The 24,012-nt window shown below is 44.5% G+C and overlaps 5 protein-coding genes across 13 annotated transcripts in view; 2 read left to right on the forward strand and 3 right to left on the reverse strand.

Moving 5' to 3' along the window:
* LOC105185860 (protein trachealess) overlaps positions 1–5,255 on the forward strand; it is a 93,399-nt gene extending 88,144 nt beyond the window's left edge. For 4 of the 6 annotated variants that reach the window (XM_025303184.1, XM_025303185.1, XM_025303187.1 and 1 more), the window contains 3 exons: positions 2,001–2,148; positions 2,261–2,385; positions 2,555–5,255. In XM_025303184.1, the coding sequence (XP_025158969.1) occupies positions 2,001–2,148; positions 2,261–2,385; positions 2,555–3,903 (1,622 nt within the window). In that variant the 3' untranslated portion in view covers positions 3,904–5,255. The remainder of the gene's footprint in view (positions 1–2,000; positions 2,149–2,260; positions 2,386–2,554) is intronic. The other 2 variants (XM_025303186.1, XM_011145687.3) reach the window with 1 other exon arrangement.
* A 2,163-nt stretch (positions 5,256–7,418) lies between these two features.
* Nrx-IV (neurexin-4) lies at positions 7,419–21,389 on the reverse strand. 4 transcript variants are annotated; one of them, XM_011145685.3, is made up of 11 exons: positions 21,201–21,389; positions 20,313–20,408; positions 17,174–17,370; positions 12,872–13,013; positions 12,418–12,788; positions 11,965–12,303; positions 11,303–11,777; positions 10,882–11,211; positions 10,482–10,787; positions 9,565–10,191; positions 7,419–9,480 (listed from the first exon to the last, which is right to left on the reverse strand). In XM_011145685.3, exons 1-11 carry the CDS (start codon positions 21,265–21,267, stop codon positions 8,627–8,629), a joined length of 3,804 nt encoding a protein of 1,267 aa, XP_011143987.1. In that variant the 5' UTR covers positions 21,268–21,389; the 3' UTR covers positions 7,419–8,626. The 4 variants fall into 4 exon arrangements, with proteins under 4 accessions (XP_011143987.1, XP_011143986.1, XP_019698214.2 ...); XM_011145684.3 differs by lacking the exon at positions 17,174–17,370 and adding an exon at positions 17,979–18,175; XM_019842655.2 differs by lacking the exons at positions 20,313–20,408; positions 21,201–21,389 and adding an exon at positions 17,979–18,106.
* On the forward strand, positions 13,895–15,585 carry LOC105185857 (Golgi resident protein GCP60). The gene has a single exon (XM_025303190.1). The coding sequence runs from the start codon at positions 14,005–14,007 to the stop codon at positions 15,418–15,420; it is 1,416 nt and encodes a 471-aa protein (XP_025158975.1). The 5' UTR covers positions 13,895–14,004; the 3' UTR covers positions 15,421–15,585.
* On the reverse strand, positions 18,663–20,405 carry LOC109504077 (L-aminoadipate-semialdehyde dehydrogenase-phosphopantetheinyl transferase). The gene is made up of 2 exons (XM_019842660.2): positions 20,313–20,405; positions 18,663–19,815 (listed from the first exon to the last, which is right to left on the reverse strand). Exon 2 carries the CDS (start codon positions 19,656–19,658, stop codon positions 18,795–18,797), a length of 864 nt encoding a protein of 287 aa, XP_019698219.1. The 5' UTR covers positions 19,659–19,815; positions 20,313–20,405; the 3' UTR covers positions 18,663–18,794.
* Positions 21,390–22,460: 1,071 nt separating the features above from the next.
* On the reverse strand, positions 22,461–24,011 carry LOC105185856 (uncharacterized). Its single transcript, XM_025303191.1, has 2 exons — positions 23,408–24,011; positions 22,461–22,948 (listed from the first exon to the last, which is right to left on the reverse strand). Exons 1-2 carry the CDS (start codon positions 23,849–23,851, stop codon positions 22,664–22,666), a joined length of 729 nt encoding a protein of 242 aa, XP_025158976.1. The 5' UTR covers positions 23,852–24,011; the 3' UTR covers positions 22,461–22,663.
* Between the last annotated feature and the right edge of the window lies 1 nt (position 24,012).

Below are 24,012 nucleotides of genomic sequence, written 5' to 3' on the forward strand. Positions count from 1 at the left end.
AATGGAAAATAAGCGCGCGTTCCGTACTCCGAGTTCACCCTGCCAAGTAAATGCACTCGATGGACTTTTGAGGGAGAGAATTTCACGATGCCATAATGATCGCTGGAAGTAACTCGTCTCTCATCGGTGTTTCCGACACGTGCGACGATGTGCTGCTACGCAGCGATGTTTCGTCCTTGCCGAGATCAGTCCGAGTAATCTTGCGAGACGACAGGCCCGAATGAGAATGCGTTTCACGTTAATTACACACGCCACGTCGGAATTCCAAAAGTCACGTTACAGAAAGCCGTTTCCGTATTGCGATACGTACACGAAAAGACAAGATTCGCAAGATCCGTGGTAAACCGTCGTTCGCTCGCTCGCTCGTTGTCTGAGGAAATGCCGATCTCAATCCGTCTGTCTCTACTTAATGAACGAATGTGTATGCGAAACAAAGGACGAGTGCGATTCAGTGATAACAGACAGAGAATGAAGCTCGCTGCGACAAAGACCGAATCGATCAATAAAGCGATAAACAAGCGACACGAATATGAAAGACCAGAGACACCGTAGTAGCCGCTGTTATTTTGTAAAAATAAAGAAACATTCGCAAGAAATAACGAGTCGAAGAAGAGACCGTAGCAGAGATGTATGAAGGATCAAGGACGTGAGCCTTGAGAGATCAAAATTTTCGCGGGGGGACGTCTAAGGATATCGCGACGAGAGGAGACGCGAAAAGCAATTAGCGCAAAGTCGTAGAGCGTCGCGATTGAAAATTCCGTCGGCGCGGAAAACCGTTCGCTTTCATTTTCTCCGCAGCGGTCAGCAGTCGAGAATTCCCGATTAACGGGAAGGGTGGGTGGGAGAGAGGGAGGGTGGGGGGGGGGAGGATAGGGTCGTAACGTTATTAATGTACATACGTTTCCAACAAACCAACACAAAAGCCGATAGATCTGCCACGCAGAATTTCTTGCTCCTATTGTTCTAGGGAGATACTTCGGTGAAAGAACGCGATGGGTGTCAAAGCTGTCCGGGAAGAGAGAAAAGCACGAAAGTATTAATACGTTGGTCTTTGCGACTGCGCGCGACCGCTTGCAGATTTAGTAAGTACGTATCTGTTTGTATTTGAACGTTTCAGATCAGATATTAGTCAGTGCACGTAGGCGTGGTCGAGTAACGGTCCTTAATCGGCGATCGTTCGCGATCGGTAGTGAGTACGGTTGCCCGAAATTATTGATCGTTCGCGCGCGCGTTTCTTCGCTGAATTTAGTCGCTCTCGATAATTCGCACAGTTCTCGCGGAAATCCCTGAGAAAATGATCGGTTTCCTGTCGCAAGACGGAAAGAGAGGGGGGAGGGGGAATAACGCGACGGCAGAATCCTTGCTTACGCGATCGTCGCTCTACATCGACGCGCTGAAACAAACGTCACCGTCATTTCTATAAAGATCGCTCTAACGTGAGAGACCCCAAGAGTCGGTTTGATCCCTCGAACAATAGCGACAAGACATTCGCCGGCAAAACCGGCGCATTGTCGAAGACGGCAAAGATAATTATCGGAAATATTATCGGCAATCGCGCTTCGGTTCAACAAGAGAGATTTGCCTCTTAATGACGAGCGATTCATCTCCTCCCGCGAGACACGCGACACGGCTGTAGTAGTGCGGACGCCATTTCCGAGAGCATTATACAGAGATGGAAACGTACGTGTACATTCATACATAACATACATACGCCCCAATGGGACAAAAAAACGAAACGATCAATCAAGATTTGCATTTGCGACAAGACGCTTGTCTTTTCCTCACAGTCGTACAAACGGTAGCTTCGACGCTGATTACTGCAGCACTTTCGAGTAACGAGAAAGAAAAAAAGAAACGCAGAAACGTAGGATAAGCGTTTTTGAGAGAAGGAGAAGAAATAAGAGAGAACTTACGCAATTCATATTTCAATAAGTTAACTCATCTCTCTGCGGACATCCCTCCAGTCGAGGTCTTTAACAACACCCAGCTATTTATTGTAGTGATCCACAAAGGGCAAGTACTGACACATTACTATCGACTGATGAACAAGAGCGGCGGCTACACGTGGCTACAGACGTGCGCCACCGTCGTGTGCAATTCGAAAAATGCCGAGGAGCAAAATATCATTTGCGTCAATTACGTGATAAGGTGAGTCGCCTGCGTCCGTGTGTGTGTGTGTGTGTGTGTATGTATGCGCGCGTGCACGCGTTTGATCGAGACATCGCCTCCCTAAAATGTCGCATTTGTTCGTCCCCCACAGCGGCCGAGAGTACGAAAACTTAATAATGGACTGCTGCCAGCTGGAAGACGGCGTGACCGGTGTGAAGAGAGAAGACACGGCCGGGAACGATCCGGAGAACGGGTCGCCAGACGCTGACAGAGGAGGTACAAAACAGCCTTTGATTTAGCGATTAACGGACCGCAGAGTCGGGCAGAGCCGCCGAAGAGAGCGCGAGAGCGCCGCTGAACAAAAAACGCTGAAGCGCCTCCCAGCAGCCTCCCAGCAGCCTCCGTGTGCTCTCGACGTGATATTCGTTGCAACTTCTGATTTCAGAGGGTCGTAGTCGAGGCGGCCCTACGAATCAGCACCAGGAGCAGTCTCACCGGTCGCCCGCCGAGGAGCGGGAGGAGAGCCACGGCTCGGAGAGCGAGAAACGGGGCAGCAGGCACCACGACAATATAGCGCAGTTGCAGCAAGAGTCGCAGACGCCGGTCGGGAACATCAGCACGCTCGTGGTGAGACTACGCGGGCACAAGCGGAAGATCCCGGACGACGACAGCAGCTCCAACGACGAGGACGACGAGGAGGACGCGAGCACGACGAAGGAGACGAGCAACGAGAGGAGCCGCGCGCTCAGTCCCGCGGCATCCACCCACTCGATCTCGACGACCGAGCAGACCCTCTGCTCGACAAGCCCAAAGTCCCGTCGCACTGAGGCCGCCGGCAGGCTCGACAATTCCGAGAGTACCGGCACCTCGGTGAAGGATCTGGAGCAGGCGATGTCGAAGCACCTGCCGGTGAGCTCGCTCAACAAGTCCAACTCGCCGGCGGCGCTCCACCAGCCGACCGACTTCAGTACGGACGCGTTGCTGAAGCAGCAGCAGCAGAGGAGCACGATACAATGGATAGGCGCTCATCACCACCTCGGCCACTTGAGCCCGCAACAATCCACCGCCGCCCCGTTACCCGCCTCCGCGCTCCTCAGGCAACTGTACGCCAACCGGGAGAGCGTGATACGCGCCAACGTCCACGGGATCACGTCGAGCGGCGGTGCACGCGCACCTTCGTCGGCCGGCATTTATTACCCCGGCGACGGCGGCCCTAATGGACCGCTGCCGACGCCGCCGGGCTCCGAGGGCTCCAGCACGTACGGCGAGCATCAGTTCGTCCTGGCCGCGCACAATCAGAAGGGCACCAGCGGCGGCAGCTGCGCCGACGCGTTCACCAGCTTGGTCTCCTCGTACACAACCGCCACAGCCGGTGGTTACTCGGTAGACTACCATTCGGCGATGACGCCGCCGTCGTCGGTCTCGCCTCGGGATAAGCAGCAGCAGCAGCAGCAGCAGCAGCAGCAGCAGCAGCAGCAACAGCAGCAGCAGCAACAACAACAGCAACAACAGTTACACCCCGTCAACGTGATAAGCAGCTACGAGAGTTCGTCGGCGTACGCGGAACCGGTGCTCCGTCATCAATACGAACCGGCTCAGCCGTTACCGCTGAAACCCCAGGTGTACTCGGCCACCGTTCATCCGAGTGCCTTAGACGCCGCAGCGGCGTACGCCTCGGCGGGTCTGGCCGAGCAGCCGCAGTTCTATCACCACCCGGCCGGCAGCGCCGGCTTCCACATCTACCATCCGACTAACAAGTCGACGGCGAACGGCTGGTACACCTCGGCGTCCTAGTGGCACCACCATCAGTAGGATCCTGTGAGAACAGCCGTGCGACGCGTAACGGAACGCGTGTACTTAAGCAACTGTAATTAAAACAACACCCAAAGTCCTCTACCCAGCCTCAGTCCCGTCCTCTCCCTGCCTCCTCGCCCTTCGTCCCACAAGCCCGCTCCCGCCCCATTCCACATCCGACCCTCGTGCATATCAGTGATACGCTAAATTCCGTCGGTCGCGATTCGACTCGCGAACGGACACCTCGTGTCGTTGTCGAAATCACCACGGCGGCCCTTCTTCCTCTCTCTCGTCATCGCGGACTCGCGGCCGCCGCGTGAGCGCACGCATCCAATGCGAGCTACGGCGCGTACGCCTGTAACAACAATCGCTCTCTTCTCCATTATGTAGAACGATTTATTGTAATATAATGAATAAATTATTATGTATGTTGACTTTTCGGAGATGTCGATGCGCGCTGAGCGCACGGAGCCAAGGGGGAACTAATTCATGCGTGTTCACCGTGCGTGTTCCAAGTGACTTTGAGACGCGAGACGCTCAAGAGACCGTAACAAATACCATAGGAGATCCCGCGATTTTATTATACATGTGATATATTGGCATACGCGCGCCACCAGGGACGAGGACTAACTTCGCACTGCGTTTAGGTGTTACTCCGCGATCGAGCCGGCAGCGACGGCGACAGCGCGGCGGCAACTCCATTGGCACGCTCGTTCGCTCTCGCACAGCGTGACACTTGGACATATTTTGTATTGTAGTGTGTTGTTTCGTTGCGCGCGGATGAGACGAACGGTCGGTAGAATTTTGTGTACATGGACTGCGTCTTCTTGTGAGAAGTTTGAAGACCACGCTGTAAAGGACAGTTATATACCTCTTCCGCTGTCCATCCGGATATGCCATCTTCGTCTAACTTTCTCCAAGAGCGGAGTTAGGCGAAAATCGAACGTGCCTGTGGCACAGACCGTCCTTTTCAGATGTAAGGTTTGTTTTTTATCGCTGAACTTGTGTGCGTTCTCGAAATTTCCAAACAGACAGATATATCGATGTCGAGACTTATGTTTATGAAAAAAAAGAGGGAAAAAATTAGTGCGAAATAATCAGTTCAGCGGTATAAAAGAAACCTCTCGGTCTTCGCAGCTTCTTGTGGAACGCCGAATCTATGTATGTGAGTCTGTGCGAACGGTTCACGTGCGGGTTTCAAAACAATTTGAGCGCTCTTCCGGATACAGTTTGGAAACGCAGCCGATATTCCGATGAGGGAGAATCTTATTTTCGGGGAATCGACTGAAAACAGGTTCTCTCGTGGGTGGATTACCGGCCGTGTTGCGAAGTGCATTGAAGAAACAATGAGGTTTAAATAATTTTGAAACTTTTGAAACGTGAAACTCCTTCACACGCTCGGAACGTGTTCGTTCGTTCGTTTTGGTTTAGCGCGGGAGAAGGCGCGGATTCGAATTTATCTCAATTTTCACGCGGAATACAAATACGCAGAATACAAATACGCGTGTTTGGGAAAGCAAGCACGCGGCAGTACACTTAAGAGAAATCGCTATCTCTGTCGATTCGCGCTGGAGTCTGTTTCTTGTTTTAGTTGATCGAGTCGAGTTTGTCGTACGCGCGTCGTTACACTCGAGACGTCCTACGTACGATCGATTTCTCCCAAAGATGATTCGTTGTTGCAAAATGCTTCTTGTTCTTTAGATTTCGACTTGCGATCGGGGAAGTGGGTAGAGTGTGGCCTCTCGGCTGGACCTGTTCGCGTTTCGTTCGTATGCAGATGGGCGTTCTGCGCGACTCCATCGCACGCACGCACGCCCGGACTCGACGAGCGTGAGAGCTGCAAAACGCTGGGCGAGTCATGACGAGAGTGGCACATACGTGAAAAAGAAAAGGAAAAAGAAAGAGGAAAGATCAAATGACGATATTTATACACAGTCGCGTTACGCCACTGGCGTGGAAAGACACGACCGAGCAATCTGGAACACGAGTGATATTAAAAATAGACACTTTTATTAATACGCACTGAGATTGTTTACTTATTAAGGATACAAGAGACATTTGTATGTATATTTATAGACTGCTCTAGCGATATATTACCTCTTAAGTATCGGATAGATGAAAGTGTAGATATCGAGGGGACACGTATCTCGCGACACGCGGAAAAAGTCAACATTTTTGGAGGTAGCGAATTCTTTTAGGAAGGTTAATATTGTATTTTACTGTTTAACACTTCAACCAGTTGTTTTTGACAAGTACACGTGTAAATACAGCTTACGTGCCTAAAAAAAAGAAAGAAAGAAAGAAATTCACTCGCTGAGCGTTATTTGACTCGATTTCTTTCTGTTCTCTTTCGCTGATAAATCTCACAAATTCCGAATAAATAAGTATATATTTATTTATTTATTCATGAAACCGCCGAAACGAAAGCTTTATTATCTAGACGCGATCGGCGAAGAAGCCGCCGATTGCAAGACTTGTATTTTCGCATTCTGCTGCATACTCGGATGCGATATTTCCCGACGAGATGAACCTGCCAAATGTAAAGAACGTAAGTAATATATAGTTTCGTGCGAAAGATTCTCGATATCGGTAAGTAATCGGTAAGGGCGGGGAATATTCGCAGCTGAAGAGAAAGTATTCAGATTGTAGATCGCTGATCGAGCACGCAACTCTTTCGAAAATCAGATACTCTTCCCTTCGAGACTGAAACGTGTAAGATGCAGAGACATATCTATACGTAATGAAAAGAACGCAAGGTGACCTTGGCATCCGGTTTTTACAAGATCAATAAGTAAGAGCATGAGATGGATGATTTATTTCATTAAATTCCGTCCTCTGTTATATGTATAAACGTCCGTGTAAAGTGACATATCATTCATTACGATCAGCATCATTCTCTTCAAATATAAATCGTCACTTCGGTGAGTTCAGTTTGTACATCTCTGTTGTTCTCGTGTCTGCTTGTGTGACAAACGAGAGATATCCATTCAATAACAAGAAATAACGAATGTATTATTCATATAAAAATGATTTATGTACACTTTCATTGTGTGTTACATGCTTAGTATACAATTATTATTGTTACGGTTATGATTATTATTATCGTTTTTGTTGTTACTGTTATCATTACAATTATTATTCTTAGTGCTATATATATATCAGTATTAAATTACTACGGTGTTGTTGCAGATCTATGTAAAAAAAAAAAAGGTAAACATCTGTAAAATATAATTATACAAACAAAAGTGAAAATATATATAAAATAAATCTAAAAGAAAAAAAAAAATTAAAATGTAAAACGCACTTTGGACGGTAGGCATTACAACTAATACTGTGCAAATTATCGTAAAGAAGGACGAAATGCGTAAACGTAAGTAATTTTTATCCGAATTAAAAAAATAGCTTTGTACATGGGAAACCTATTTATATATTACATAAAGCTCTTTTATGTCCGATTATAAAAATGCATTTCGATTGGAGCTTGCAACGTATATACTTCTCAGTGAGAAACAATATTGTATTATGAGTCACCTTTATTTCTTCTATTTTTTATCTCGTTGACACAATGAACGTAACCGAACGTACCAGAGGATGCAAGAATATCGTCCATCAATCATTATAACCACAAGTTTCGAAGATTCGTGAGATTTCGGCAGTCACGTTGTTGTCGCCAAGGCGAGAGAAATGCGTTAAGAAACTATGCGGAATGGCAGTCTCGGAAAATGATATCCGTTTGTCTCTTCTCGATTCAAAATTATAACATACACGAAGAAATAATATCCAAACGGAACTAAAGAGACAGCATTCTTACAAGACAGTTTATGCAATAGATCTAGATTAAGTTAATGCTTACTCATTACTCCTCTCCAACGTTTGCGTAGCTCTTAGCGGGAAACATATTAGAACATTGAATTAGTTCTGGTCCCTAGCAAAATTGATGGCTTCAGTAACAAATTAATGGTTAGTACGAAAATGTTGAAATCTGGCAACACTGAAAGATTTGACATTTCTCTATGACGTACGACAGTTTGCGCGCTATTGTCACTTATAGTTTCGTTGTTTATACGCGTCTAAAATGAATCGTACGAAATTGCATCTTCGACATTCATTACTCTTTTCGTTTGATTTGAAAAAATCGGCAACTGTAGCTCGTAAAATGCTTGTTACAACTTATTGGTGATCAAGTTCCATCGCGTTCCAACTGTAAATTTTCATTTCAATGATTCAAAAGTATTGGTCAACCGAAAAAATTCGAAGATTCTGAATTGCAAGCATTATTGAATGAAAACACCGCTCAAACGGAAAAACAATTGGCTGAACAACTCAACGTCGATAAATCAACAATTTCTAAACGCCTACACGCCATGGGAAGAATTCAAAAGGAAGGCAAATGGCTTCCACATGAATTGAGTAAAAGTGTCATTGCAAATCGTTTGAATATCGCCATGTCTTTGCTTGCCAGGCAGATACACGCTTACAGATACAATAATTACAGAATGTGCAAAAATGAGTGTCCGATTGGTTTCCTTCGAAAGACAGATCGTCCTATCGTCATCACGGAATCTATGTTGCTAGAAAGATGGGAAAAAGTCTAATCGTCTAACGGCGGGAAATGTTTGAACTGATATAAATTTAGCTATTTCTTTAAATCTTTAAGATAAAGATAAAAAAATTGACAAAATAAGACCAGAATTAATTCAACTTCAATACATCCGCACGCGTTTTAGATGAACCATTCTTTCTTTTTCTGTACTTGATGGCCAGTGGTGGAATGGACGACTGCCGAATCCGGGTCCAAGGCTATCTCCGCACCCTTGTCCTCCTGCGTCAGATATTCGCCCTTATGCCTAGACATATATCTACCTATGAGGATCGCCATGATCACAAGCGCAATGAGAATGACCGCCAGTACGCTCCCTAAAATGGCCGTGTCGGTCTCATTGTACGCTGCTCGCAGTTTATTCTCGTCCACTATCGGCGGCGGGCGCGTCTCCAGGATATCCGGTGGATGCGTGATCGGCTCGACCCCGCAAAAGTCCTCGGTTAACGCAGTACCGAGCGAGCGCACGTTCGCGGGTCCGTTTTCTTGGAAGAGCAGCTTCAGCGGGTATATATCGTCGAACTCGACTCGTGATATGCAGCCCGCGAATCCTTCTGTCATAGATTCGTTCTTACCAATGTACATGTATTGAATGTTGTTGAATTGCGCGTCCGCGGAGGCCTTGATGTTGAAGTGGAACTCCCTCGGCTCATAATTGTCAACCTGCATGGTCAAAACCGAGCCCGAATTCTTCCTACCGATCCTGATGTCGTGATACTGTCCCAAGCCAAAGTGCTTGTACGGGAATATGACCTCCTGTCGTTCGAAGCCGAAGTCAAACACCACTCGTAAATGTCCGCTGTTGGAGACCATTATGGTCATGTACTCTCCTGAGATGTTGGAGAAAAGACCCAACAAAAATCCTTTCGGATTCGTCGTGGTGAAGCCGACGCGTATCTTTTCGGCGATGGTGGAGCGCCAGCTGCCCATGAAATCGTACTTTATCATCGAACTCGGTCGCATGTTTACACCAATCTCTGGAAATCACAAGTACACGATCGATCTGTGATAGTAGCCAACGCGATCGTTCGCATTCTTCTTGATGAAATTCCTGTACTTACCGTCCGCACAGATCGGTCCTTTAAACGCGGTCCACCTGCAGTCGCACCAGTAGCCGTCGTACCTTTCATGACACGTGCCGTTGTTCAGACAAGGGCTGCTCTCGCATCTGCCGACGCAGTCTTCCGTAACGCCGTACAATCCGCGGCGGGCGTGACTTCTCAGGTCTTGCAGTTGGCCGTTCAGAAGCAGAGATCGTATGCAGCCGACATAACCGTCCCTGTAATCGGTCGTGGCACCCACCACGAGATCCGAGGTGAGGTGAATCGCTCGCACCGGACCCGGTGGCTCTCGCACCTCGTTCTTCAGCGCCCCGTCGAGGACGATTCGGGCCTCCTTGCGATTTCTCTCCACCGACACGGAGTGCCACTTGTTGTCGGCCAAGTTGTAGGACGTCTGCACGCTCACCGTCAGCGGACCACCACCAGCCACGTATTGGAAGTGTATCTGGTTTCCGCTGTTTATGGAAATCTTAATGTAGTCGGTCGGTCCTCTACTGTGGATCATCACGGCGTCTTCGATGGTGGTTTTGAACTCGAAGTAAATATCACCACTGTGGCCGATATCGAACGTCGGTAGATTGATGGTGGCGTCCACTATACGGAACGTCACTACGTTCTTGAACAAGCCTGTAACAAGAGTATCGGCGAGTGTCATGCGCTTGTGCTCGCGCTGCCTCAAGAGTGAAACTCGATGATGAAGCTGAATCGTTCGCTCTGCTTACTCTGCGTATCATAAACGACTAAGGGCCCGTTGTTCCAACTTGATATATAAGTTAACTGATAGTTAAATCATCAGTTTTATCATCAATTATCTTTGTTTCTGCTCCAACTCGGATACAGATTCAACAGATGTATGATTTAACTATCAGTTAACTTACCAAGGAGTTGGAACAACCTGCCTGCTTTGGTAAACTTACCGTCACCTTCGCAGATAAGCGGACCTAGCGTATAGGCGCCCTCTTTATCATCGATCGGTGTGCCCGTGTCGCCGAAACGTAACTGTTTCACGGGAAGATACTCTTTCTCCGTAATGTCGCCGCTGTCTTCCATCCAGGTGTCCAAATTAGCGTCGCAGTTGCACCACTTGGTATGATCCGTGCAGCTTCCTTCTATACCGCAATCGCATTTTCGCGAGCCGGGCAGCGCACCGCCCCAGTAATCCATCTTTTGATTCTGCCGGCTGACCCACCAGGAATTCGGTCGGAAATATTCGCCTGGAGAAACTGCAACAAACGAAAGAAACGACGAAGATAAAACGAGAACAAAAACGTAGAAATAGAGGGTTGTATCGTGATAATTGTGATAACTCGCATTTACCTGGCGAGTTAAATAACCTGGAACGCTTGCATCTATAACTGATTCTCTGATTACAGCTGGTGGAGCGATTTAACAAAGCTTCTATCTGATCCATGTCAGCGTCGTATTTGATATCCTGGATGAAGCTGCCGGGCTCCTCGAATCCGTCAACAGGTGTTTCATTCTCATTGCTGTGATGTACAATTGTTTCTACGTTGCCGTCGGCAGAGAATTTGCAGACAACCGGGAACGGTTTCAACGGCCCGCTTCCATCGACGTCGATTTTAATATCCTGCCGTCGATTGACCGCATTTATATTCTTATACGCCTCGCACGAGAGAGGATTCAGTGCTAGGTAGACACAATCGATACGTCATTCTCACGACAGAATCAACTTTATGATGTTGGATTGGAGTGGCATTTAAAATGCGACGATACTCACAGGTGTGACAAACGGCACCCGTATATCCGGTGTTGGCACAATCGCAGAAGAATTCATCAGAATTTTGCCGGCAAACTCCGGAGTGCTTGCAAGGATTCGGGTTACAACGATCCACCATCCGACAAGTGTCGAATACCATCTCGTTCTTGCAGCAGTATTCGTCCTCTTTCCAATCGGTCGGTAATTTGTAATTACCGTCGACACTTATCATCCTCATGCAACCGACAAAACCATAATTGCTCCCCTCTCCGATCATACCGCCGATCATGTAAAACCTTCCAGTCGCTATGCTCAGCAGCCGTTTTGTTTTCATCGGCCTTCCATCTACATTTAAAATGAGAGAATTCTGTTGAATCGTCAGAATCACCTGATGCCATTTACCGTCGTTAAATTTCTCATAGAAATTGTCCAGTTTCGTCCATGGATTATCGTTGGTTTTTATTTCGATCTTCAGTTTGCCCTCCTCCAGGAATAACTGCGTATAAAAAAATAATGGTAAATTATCGCAACGTCTTTCGTAGCGACGTATGTAAGCGCATAAGAGACTCTTGAGTCTTGAATCGATGATACAGAATTAAGTCAACAATTTGCCATCTTTGGCACGCGACATTATTAAGGAAAATTTGAAATTCTCAAGGACCAAGACTGAAACTGTGTACAACCTTGACGAAACCTGGAGACGCGAACTGATGGTAAAGAATGATCCCTCGCTCTTCGTACGTCCGGAACGCGAGAGAAACGTTCATCGTCCGTACATTATCGTATCCTCTCAATCTGGCGTAGGATCCAGGAGTTAAGAATGTCACCGGTATTATCGGTGGCTCCGGACAAGTGTAGAGCGTATGGATCTTGTAATATCTCAGATTCTCATCCGATATTTCCATCTCTTTCAGCTCGCTGATTATATTCGTATGGTTTAAGTAAAAGTTTTCTATACAGCCGGTGAAATTTTGGTTCACCATCAGACCTTCCTGCATATTGGGCACACCACCGATGTAGAGCTAGAGAGAAAAGAAAAAGGGCTCGTTGAAGCGGAAACACGCATACAAAATCCGCTATCTAAAATCAGATATCTATTGGCAAAAATTCCCTTTCGCCTCGAGAGCCCTATTCACCTCTCGATTCAAGTCCAATCGGTGGAATTCTCCTTTTATTCTACCATTAATGAGTACTCTATCGACGGAAAACAAAATGTCTTTTCTGTTGCGGTCAATGGAAACATCGTGCCACATATTGTCGTCTAGAAGACTGCCGACGGAAAGGCTGGTCATAATACCGGATCCGAGATCGATATTGAGCAGCATTCTATTGTCGCGCAGTTGCAAGGCTATATAGTCACCTTGCGTACCGCGAGAATACATTAATACGCCGTCGGCATTATTCGTCTTAAAGCGGAAACGTAGGCGATGTCTGTCAGTCTCGATGGGATCCCTGAGTAAATCCATGCGTATAAGAGACGATCCGTTAAATGCAACAACGTCGGACACTGAAACGAAACAAATTAGATTCGCCATTCTTCACATAAATTTCGCACAATTTAAGACGCAAATGCATGTAATTATTTTATACCATAGTCGCATCCGTAGACTTCAATCCTCAGGGATATTCGGTCTCTCCATCGCGTCGGGTTTATTCGAATCCATTGTGCGATTATCGGTACCTTAAATCTATTAAGTGTTATGTTGTCCCCATCTACATTACCTTTAAACATCTGCGGAAAAAAAAGAAACGTCTTAGACACTTGCTATCCTTGCTAAATCAATACTTTCCACCAGCTACCTCTCAGTAATAAACAATTAATGGCGCAACAATCGTGCAGAATATAGTTAAGTTGCATACATGCTGTAAGTTAAAACTAATTTTGAACACAAAAATGTCTATCAAGGAGATAGGATATTGTTAATCAAATATGATTAATTAGTTTTATATGTTACATAGAAACACCAGTCTCCAGATCAGCTTGAAAATCCTGAACAGACAGTGAAGGAGACAATTGATTCAGTAGTTACACGATTTTGTATGTGCGTGTTTTATGCGGATAAACGAGATGACAATCAATTGCATTAATTTCGAGATTTTCAATAAGTAAGTAAGTAAGTAAGTATAATGCAAAACGCTACCCAACCGCTACCGATTGCGCAAATGTATATGTATTAGTTCTAACTAGATTGTTAGTACTGGAGGAAACGCCAATGTTAAGAGCGGATGCATGAATCCCAAGAGCTGTGGATACCATCGTGATCGATTTCAATTTTCAAGAAACAAAATGTACTGGCCTCTTTTTGCACAATACGGAAAAAAATTATTACCGATATTAATACGGCGTAAATGTCAATATATCAAGTGCATATAAATCCTATGTGACATTGAAAAAATATATAGCGTTAAAAATTACTGGCCTCCCCGCGTCAACAAGTTGCGCGAAAGAAATGAAATGTATCCCGACAATAAAGTAAACGTTAAAGACATTCGCCTCTCGCAGTAAGTTTACGCGCTCGCTTGCGATTCGTCGCCGCCGGCCGCCCATTTTATCAGCGTGTATTGACGCCGCGCAGAATCTCCGTCATATCGTCACATATACACACTACCAACGCCGCTCGGTCGGCCGCAGTCGCGCAGGCAGGTTAGGTCAGTCGGCGAAGGTTAGGTGCGCGATTCGTCGTATCAGTCTTCATCGACGTGTCAAACGCGAGCGAAGGCAAATGGCGGCCGCTAGAGAGAACGACATTCCCGCGCTCGAAGATCAGGTCGAGAAGTTGAATCTCTCTTCTACGACGGATGACGCGGCAGCGGACAAGGGCGACGATGACGTCGTCGACTATGGGAAAGCTGGTGAGCCGCAGCTTTGGGGCTTTGAGACGCGAGAGCTTTACAAGATCGCGCTCAACTTCTACAAAGAGAAGAAGGGTAAGGCCGTGCACATCTCTTATGAAGATAAGCTGAAATTGGTGGCGTTCATCCAGCAAGTGACGCATGGGAAGTGCACCACCGAGAACGCACCGCCACTGGGCGTGTTAGACGTCATTGGGAAAGACAGGCGCATGGCGTGGCAGAATCTGGGTGATATAACTAAGGAGCAAGCGATGGAGGGTTTTATAGTACTGTTGGATAAGCTATGTCCCTTGTTTAGAACTGTGGCTGAGGCACAGAAAAGGGACTTTGAGGAGAAAGAGCGGCTGAAGAAAGAGGAGGAGGCCAGAATGCTGGAGGAGGAGAGGAAACTTAAGGAGTTGGAGGAGGAACGTAAGAAGCAGGAGGAGGAAAGACTGAAGGAGGAGACTCAGAGGAGACAAATTCAGGATGCTTTGAATCAGCAAACGTATCATCAATTCAAGATGTACGCTGAGCAGCAGTATCCTGGCAATCCAGAGCAACAGGGTGTTCTGATTAGGCAGCTGCAAGAGCAACATTACCATCAGTACATGCAACAGTTGCACCAGAACCAGTTGGGCCAGAGCGAAGAGGATAAGAAGAAGAACATCGAGCAGGAGACTTTGTCAAAGGAAGACGACAACAAGGATGCGTCGAATACAAACGACGAGGATTCCGATGATTTGGAGGACTGGCCACCCATCACTCCTGCCGAGATGTGGACGAGGAAAGGTGTGGAGGAGTTCAAGCGAACCATCTGGAGAGAAGCGCCCGATGCGGTCATCAGGGTAGGCCACGGGGAAACCGTCACCGTCCGTGTGCCGACACACGAGGACGGTACGTGCTTGTTCTGGGAGTTCGTGACGGACTCCTACGATATCGGCTTCGGCGTGTACTTCGAGTGGTCCAAGCCGGACACGAATCAAGTGTCCGTGCACATAAGCGAGTCCGAGGATGACGACGAGGACGAAGAGTACGAATCGAGGGCCGACTTGGAGAGCGGACCGGTGAACAACAACTCCCGGCCGGAGCGTAGAATGACCACACCACCCATCAGCGTCATAGTACCCGTCTACAGAAGAGACTCTCAGGACGAAATTTACGGTGGGAGTCATCAGTACCCGGGTGAAGGAGTGTACCTTCTGAAATTCGATAACTCGTACTCACTCTGGCGAAGCAAAAGACTGTATTACCGAGTGTACTATACACGCCAGGGGCAGGGCTTCACGAACAATAACAACAACTAATCCCGACGAGAGATGCGTATCGAGTATGTCTGTTGAGCACTAGCCTTCACATAAATGTACTAATAACTGTGCTAATGCTAGTCCAACTGAATATGAGTCTGATGTGTCGATTCGGTCGTGTAGAGTAACACACTGTTCGCACATATACACACACACACACATACACACACAAGAGGTATATTTATTGTTTAAGTTAAGTAAGGACACGTTCTTTATTCTTTCAAGTGGCAAAACCGCGTGCACTCGTAAAGAAGAAAGAAAGAGACTGGTTCCTTTGAGGTGCGACCGACTCCTCATTGGAAGATTTCTTGTATACATGACGCATATGATTTATGTTGATCGGATTGAATTCCTCTAACTGCATAATATTGCGTACCTGCGGCTCGTGCAAATCACACGCGCGTGTGTTTACTGTTCTATTATGTAAATGGCGCATCCTCTTCGCGATTGATCACAGCTATTTTAGAGCATTCATATCGGCGTAATATAAATAAATCTTTATATATGTACGTACGAAAAGAGATGGTCCGTATCGAACAGTGTTAAGTAGTATATATATATATGTATATATATATATATATATAGTGCAACACGCTGTATGGTGTATAATCTGTGTTCCTTTAATCTGTGTATTCGTTCAGTCCGTATCGTCTAAGGATCCTCTTTCTGGCTTGAGATTCTTTTTTCTTTCGACTTGATATATATGTTGTAGTCTTTATCGAGAATATTATATATATACGTTTCTTTCCTTTGAAGAAATATATCAGTGAAGACGCAATGTGAGAGAAATAATAAAAAAAAAAAAGAAAAGCTTAAATCTGACAATAGTGTCTTTCCGCGTGAAAGTTTATTAACCTCACTCGATTTTATATATATATATATATATATATCGTAGTCTTTAACGTTTACTTTGTTGTGCGCGACCTACGGTCGCGCTTTTTAATCTTATTTGTTGCAGATTTTCGAATTTCAACAGCAATTGTTAAAACAGAAGATTTCAAACAGAATCTCTTCCTCTCTCTCTCTCTCTCTCTCTCTCTCTCTCTCTCTCTCTCTCTCTCTCTCTCTCTCTCTCTCTCTCTCTCTCTCTCTCTTGATGTATATCAAAACTTTTTTATAGCTGGACGTTTTTTCCATGGACTTTCTACAGAGAGAAATTTTATAATACTTGTTTTCACCATAAAATATAAAGCAACCGACAAAAGCGCTGAAATTAAATTTGTCGTGCGTTCATCTGTAAATTGCACAATACACCTATCCAGAACAATATCAAGATGTACGAACAAAACTGTGTTTCAACCCGAAATTAATGTAACATCAATAATAATAATAAGATTTATGTTTCAAATATGTCTATAGATATTAATATCCGTCTCGTTCTTTTTTTTTATTATGAATTTGTCTTATGAATGATGGAAACTAAAATGTGTATGTGCGTTTCTCATTACTTTCTTGAGACTTTATATCGTCCACGATAAGCTGATATCTGCAGACCATCTTTCAATAAAACGAAATCTATATCTTATCTATATCTTTACGTAATGTTTTTGGACGTGTACCTTATCACGTACGTAGCTTAGAGCATAATAAGGAAGAAAGCTTCAATTGTTCTACATAACTTCAAGATAGAAAAAAAGGAAATGCTATCCAACATAAAAACCTTTCTCGGGTAACCACAATTTGTAAATCTGCGGACTACACTCTTAGATACGTGAGTAGGACAATTTTAGACTCCATCCTTCAAATTTAATACCTCATCTACGCCATCCTCGCTTTCATAACTGGCCCAAGCTTGACCATCATCGGAATATTGGATAATATATTCTGTCACGTATTCATTAGTATGCGCCCGCCCTCGCGTAGCAACGCTCCGTATCTCATATCTGTCCCCCAGCTCCATAGTAAGATGTTGATTGTAACTGCTAAGTTCTGGTGACCACGTGGAATCTCCTGTAAAGCCCAGCTCCATGTCCATGTGTAAGAGGAGAAAAGTCGAAGCGAAGCAAGCAAACGGATATATAGGAAACAGAGTACTTAAAGAAATCATCAAGTTCACCTTTATTTCATATAACTCACTACGAGTCAAACTCTGTTTCGCGAATTAATTCCAAAAGTAAACATTTACACCCAATTACCGCACAACTTGGACATAATTTAATTCAGCATTCGTGTGCGCACACGCGCGTCCATGTGTCCATGTGACGTTAGAGAAAATCACGAAACGTACTAAACACAACATGAGTGTCGGAATAATGACTAATGCGAAGCACTTTTGTAAGTTCTAAAGCATACATCAAAGTACTTACCAATGTGGGAAAAAAAAACTCCACAGGCACACAATAACCTCATGATTATCAAGTGTTACAAAAAATACTTAACAACTTTGCACACTTTCTCTCTGTACATCTAACTTCAATCACTGCACTACGTACCACATGCATAAGCAAGCCCCGTATGTTATCGAGAAATTGATGCGTGTTAATTAAGCGTACCATACCTCACCTCACCACCGTATCGAAAAGCAGGAAAAGCAAGACAGTGGGCTTCGACGAGCTTACCTTCGTATAGCCATCTTCTTCCTTGAAATCCACATAGTCGAGGCCGTTGGTACCATAGCTAATACAATATTCCATAATATATTCATTCTTCAGCGATCGTCCCTGAGTCGCCACGGCTGAGATGTTCATTACTTCGCCCAAGTCGATTATTAAATACTGACCGAAATCGGAACTGCTAGCCGTCCATGCGTTTGCGCCTACACCACAACATTTATGCATGCAAGCAACTCAAAATAAACGTAGAAAAATATTCATAAATAATTTGAAAGGGAACGTAGCGGCATAATCAGGGGGTTGCTTCTAGCAGCGCCTTTTTTTTTATACTCAGAGACTAATTTACGTGGGTGTACCAAAGCTATATTACGCCGTAAGCTCAATCAAACATTTCCTTTCTCAAATAGAGTGTAAAACAGTACACCGGAGAGAGACACACGCTTCTCCGAAATCATATAAAAATTCTCAAAGAATTCTTTTAGTGGCATTCATTATCTCAGTATCAATTCCACACTGTATGAATGAACGCAATCATCTATTCTGCAAGGATTACTTTGAATTTTCATCACGGTAGTTTTAATTTAAGACTTTTATCTTATATTTTTTTTCGAGATTCGAATTACACCGCGACTTTTGCACAGGAAAATTTATCCAATTTATAAAAAGGTAAGTAAAAAAATTATTGAAAAGTAGTGCTTAGTGCTTTATTGGCTTGCGGTTAAACTTGTATACAATGTGCAATATCCATCTTTTACCATAGATATGAGGAAGAGACATTTGTCATGCGTGTCGCGATCTTATTTTAGAAGTAAATTAAAGAAGCTATGGCTTTTCTGATTTAGCGAAATATTGCGTCGTGTATGGTGGATCTATCGGAAAGAGTGGAACCGAGTGCGTCATAAGTTTATCGTAATCTATTAACTCAAACGTGGTGTTATGCGACAGTGTTTTGTCATTTTCTTGCAATGCCACAGCAACACAGTGTTGTGAATCGAGTAAAGTTTCCTCAAACAACCAATTTTGCTTAACGCCGTCGACATACAGGACTGTATCAGTTGTAACCGAGTCTTTACTCAACTCCGAATTTGTCCGAAAGTCTATATTTCTTAAGTCAACGACAATTCCCACACCGAGCGCTTTAACATAGCTCTCTTTCAACGCCCAGTGTCTACAAAACATAGATATCTGTTCCATTTCCGACTTTCCCGGAACGGAGCCTTTGATCTCCGTCCATTCGGCCGTCGAGAAATTTCTGTTCATTATACGAAAAAATTCGGAGATGCTTTTGCCGCCAGTATACTCTAAGGCCATCACATCCACACCTAATTTTACATCTCTAGTTTCACCCGCTAAGACTGTATAGGAGCCTTGATGAGAGACATTAAAACTTACAATAGCGGCGTTATCTTTCAACTGCGGCCTGTTATGCTCATCTCTGATGAAAGTTATTTCGTCATATGGGAGTCCCGTGTATTCATTAACGAATTTTCTCATTAACAGTCTGCCTGCGAGAGAAGACCTTACATCTTTACGAAATACAAACTTCCCTAGTCTCTCTTTCTCGTCGCTCTGTACGCAAGAAATCGCATGTTCAAACTCCTTCCGATCCGGACTCCACTCTTTCCAATTAAACGCCCAACGAACGGCCGTCGACATTTTCAAAATGTTTGTGCCAAGCTTAAGCATTCAACTTATTTAATCACAGTTTATATATCCCAATAGTCTTTGGCTGGTCTGGGATCGCAGTCGGTACACCCTTAAATTATCTCTGATTATAAAAATAATTTTTTTTTCAAGATATCTCATTTATAAGATATTCTCCAGGCTACTTGCTAGGATCCACCTGAAGCAAATATACATATCAACTTATTATATCATATTTTTCTTTTAGTAAAAAAAAGAATCTATTTTTAAGATGGATAACTCTGCTTAAAGTATTATGTAATAAAGATGAAGACAGATAAGTATAAAATGATTGGATGATGAATCATAGGGGCATGTGTCATAATTGAGCATAATTGTGCACATCATGGTAGATATGCTCCTTGATACTAATTTAATTCTTATAAACTTCATTGAATTTTTAGATATTAAAAAATATTATAGAAAAACAGTATTAACAAAATTATTTACAATCATTATCAATGCGAACAAAAGCAAATACAGTGTGCGATATAGACAACAACAGATTCTGTAGGAATAGAGAGCAAGCAACAAACTACTATCAATATAATCATATAATAATCATATGTTATATATAATGAAAATTATACGATAGACCTTACTTAATAAATGACGAGACGCCTTTAGATATTAAAACAATCAAACATTTTCTCTTACCATTTAACCTGGCATTCTTTGGGCCTCTCTCAGGCAAGGAAGAGGTAGCTGTTAGATGAGCTCTATCCAAAAGAGGAAGATTGCACTCCTCGTCATCTAAAAGACACAATTGTAATTTTGTCAAGATGTACTTTATCGCATCTTTTTCCATGTAAAGAAAATTATGGAATATTTACTTCATTTAGTACTTCATTTAGTAAAGTATAAAAGCTAACGGAAAGTAAAGAATGTTATCAAACGATCCCACTAATGCCACAAAATTGTATTGTATAGGATCACCTAATTATATCATTAAATTTTAACGACTGGAATAAAGCGGAATGCATCAAACATGAGAAACATATGTAACTTTTAAGTAAGTTAAATTCTGCAAACACTTCTAACAACATTAATGTATATCAATGAAGTTATTGATTCTATGTATAGAATCAATGTCAACATACACACACACACACACACACACACATATATATATTATATATATATATATATATATTAACATCCCTTTGCATGTGCATAACTGCATGAAAGAATAAATACGTTAATAATAACGGGCACATACATATATACACGCACGTACGCACGCACGCACGCACACACGCGGAAATGCAATGACTAGCTAATCACAAACATTGTAGCACATGTTGCAACGTAAAGCGTAGGACGACAGGTTTGTGCGACTGGTGCGAAAAAAAGTTCGCACACAAATGGCAAAATTATCATGACATGTACGGTCGCAGGAGCGTGCGTAACGCGCGCACGGTGTGTTATTCAGCGCGTGCATACAATCGCGCGATGCGAATAACCGCACGCGCCATGTTATTTCGAGATGGGCTGGGTCGTCATCATTCACTGGAGTCAGTTGGTATGAACGCTGGCGGTACTTACAGGGGTACGCGGCGAGCGTGCCTGACGCTACAACGAGCGCATACACGAGACACTTGAGAGCGGTCATCGTACCATCGCCTTGGACTAGAGAACGTCACTATCCTCGACGGAGCCGTCTACCACACGGACGAAATATATCACTCGCGCCAACGACGATCCGTTGCCTCTCGCCGACGCTCGGCCGATACAGGATACTATCCACCCGTGCTCCAGCGATCGCGAGATTCACATACACACAACGTGTGTGCGCGTCGAGTGGTCAGGAATCCGACGTTCCTGTATCCGCACGGGCTTCCTCACCACACGGTGCCGATGACGCGAGTCAACTCTCGAGTGACGTGATCGGATAAATGCCGCGCCTCGTGTTGAATCTTTCCGATGTATCGAATTACTCATTCGACGACGCCGCGGTCGGGCAACCGTCAAGATGGCTGTGCGCCGGACGTCGGACGTCACCTAGGAAGCTTTAATCTTGCTCGTAGGACCCGTTAACGGGAACTGCGGTTATCTACTGTCGGTAAGGCATAATCATCGGGAACGACGATCGGGAACGGTCGGTACTGCAGTGAGCGTGTTTGATCAACGTCTATCTTCGGGGTAGAGAGGTGAGGTGAGCTTTTCGGTCGTATCAGTATTCCGACGAATCGTCTCCTGATCGAGGCTTTCTTCTCGTTAACTTCTTAAAGGTCAAGTAACACTTCCTTTTATTTTAAGACTTGAGATCAAGATAGCCAGACCTGAATACAGTTTCGTCGGTGTCTTGCTTAAGAAGTACACGGCGGAATCTGTTGGCAGGTTGACGGCGGAAACCGAGCAGAATTGTCGCTCCATAACTGTCTAAATGTATTTAAGTGGGACATATAGCAGATCTAATCGATTTCTATATTGACGCCAATCCGTTGTCAAGTTATGTCAATATGCTCTGTCAAGCTTAATACAAACAGAGATAGCTATATATATGAATCTGTCACTGTATTCTAATTAAATTTGCCGCTAACCTGCCAATATTTGCTAACATTTCGGAAAGGTGCTATTACAAAGGTTTCAAATGAAAGCCATGTTGTATTAAGAGTCAGTTTATAGCATATTTATATTTATGATATTTTATAGTATTATTTTTCGATACTGATTTGGCCGTTTTTCTCTATAAAGCAAAATACGCGCGTTAATAACGAATGACTAATAACGCCCTAAGTACAAATCGTCAGTCGAACGTCTTATTATGACATGTTTATGATGCAATAATATGGTGTTGTGATACGGTAAAGTATACTTATGCGATACATTTATAATGCAGCGGACCAGGTAGAAATATCAATGTTTCGTAAGACATTATTATCGTAACATTACTCCTGCATGTTTCTCAACTTGCTATTTTTCGGTACTGATTTTAGTATCCTCTTGCGTAAAACAGTATTCACGCACTGATAAGAAATAATGAGTAACGCTCTAAGTACTAATCGTCAGTCGTGCGCGTCTCTTGCATTCGAGATGTCAATGGAAACGATATTGTTCTTCGTCGCGGACGCGGAGGATTCCGTGCTCGGTCCGTTCGCAGCTTCCGTAATTCGACCAGACGTGTCGGTGATGGCCATCATGCTCGAATACGGCGGTGGGTCTTCGGCTTTGGCATCGGCGGGTGAATTGCCGGTGATTAACGACGGGCGTAAAGATCCCGACGTAGGTTGCATGCTGAATACTACGGACGAGTACGATGGTGGTAGATCCACAATTCGTCGAGATTCCGCCTGTGAAGAAGCAGAGAGTATCGCAGATGTAAAGGTTGCTCGATCGAGACACCATCAAGCGAATGTGTACACGTTAATCGAAGCAAACACGATCGAGCAACGGGAGGTGAAAAAACGATTTTAAAAACCGACTAAAAATGATCAAAGGCGATGTAAGAGAGAGCGAGCGACGGTAGCCGAAAGCCAAATTTGAAATTTTAAGGAACAAACGACAGGAAAGCATGTAGGAGCATCGCGCACGGAATATCGCGCCATGTTCCACTGTGACAAAAGTGCGCGAACATTTTCGTTTGACGCGTCAGTCTCTTTGAAACATTCCTTCATCGACGTTTCGCTGCCACTCGCGGCATTTGACTCGGTCGATCTCGGTGTATTGTTTATTTTACAATCGGACTGAACGCGAGAGAACAATGGCTGCAAGATGCTCGGGAATCCGTCCCAATGCAAACCAGTTGATACCTCTCTGCAATCGTCGGTCGTTAACCCGTTAGAGATAGTCCAGACAGGCCTTCTCTCCCGTTCTCTTTCTCTTTCTGTCTCACTCGTCGCTCTTTGGTGCTCGTTGAGCCAAGTCCTCATGTGAGTCTTCTTTATATTGTAGGCCATACAGGCGCAGATTAGGAGGAACAGTATGGTCAGAAACGTCAGTACGATCCACATGTACTCCCATTGCAGTAATATCGAAGTCACCATTAAGGTCGCCACCCAAGCAACCAAGAGAGTAGCCAACGTGCGGCCGGAGCAATCTGCATCCTGAATACATCCGATTAGGCATACGCACATTGCGCAGTAGATATCGCCTGCATTCAAGGTAAAACGTATTACTCGAGACACGTTTCTTATTTTCTCCTCCGCAACGCCGCCCTCTTCCTTTTTCTTTTTCTTTTTTTTTTTTCTTTTCATTACTTCAACTCGACAAACAAGCGCGTGGTCCGTCAACGGCGTCACTCGATCGTTATTATTTGTTCGTCAGAGGATAAAAGAATGCTGATAATTGTTTCATCGAGATTGGAAGCTTCGATATCGTATCGATTGTACAAAGTGAGCGAAAATTGTCACGCGTT

This window comes from Harpegnathos saltator, unplaced genomic scaffold (genome assembly GCF_003227715.2).
Source record: "Harpegnathos saltator strain DR-91 unplaced genomic scaffold, Hsal_v8.6 scaffold536, whole genome shotgun sequence".
Lineage (NCBI taxonomy): Eukaryota > Metazoa > Arthropoda > Insecta > Hymenoptera > Formicidae > Harpegnathos > Harpegnathos saltator.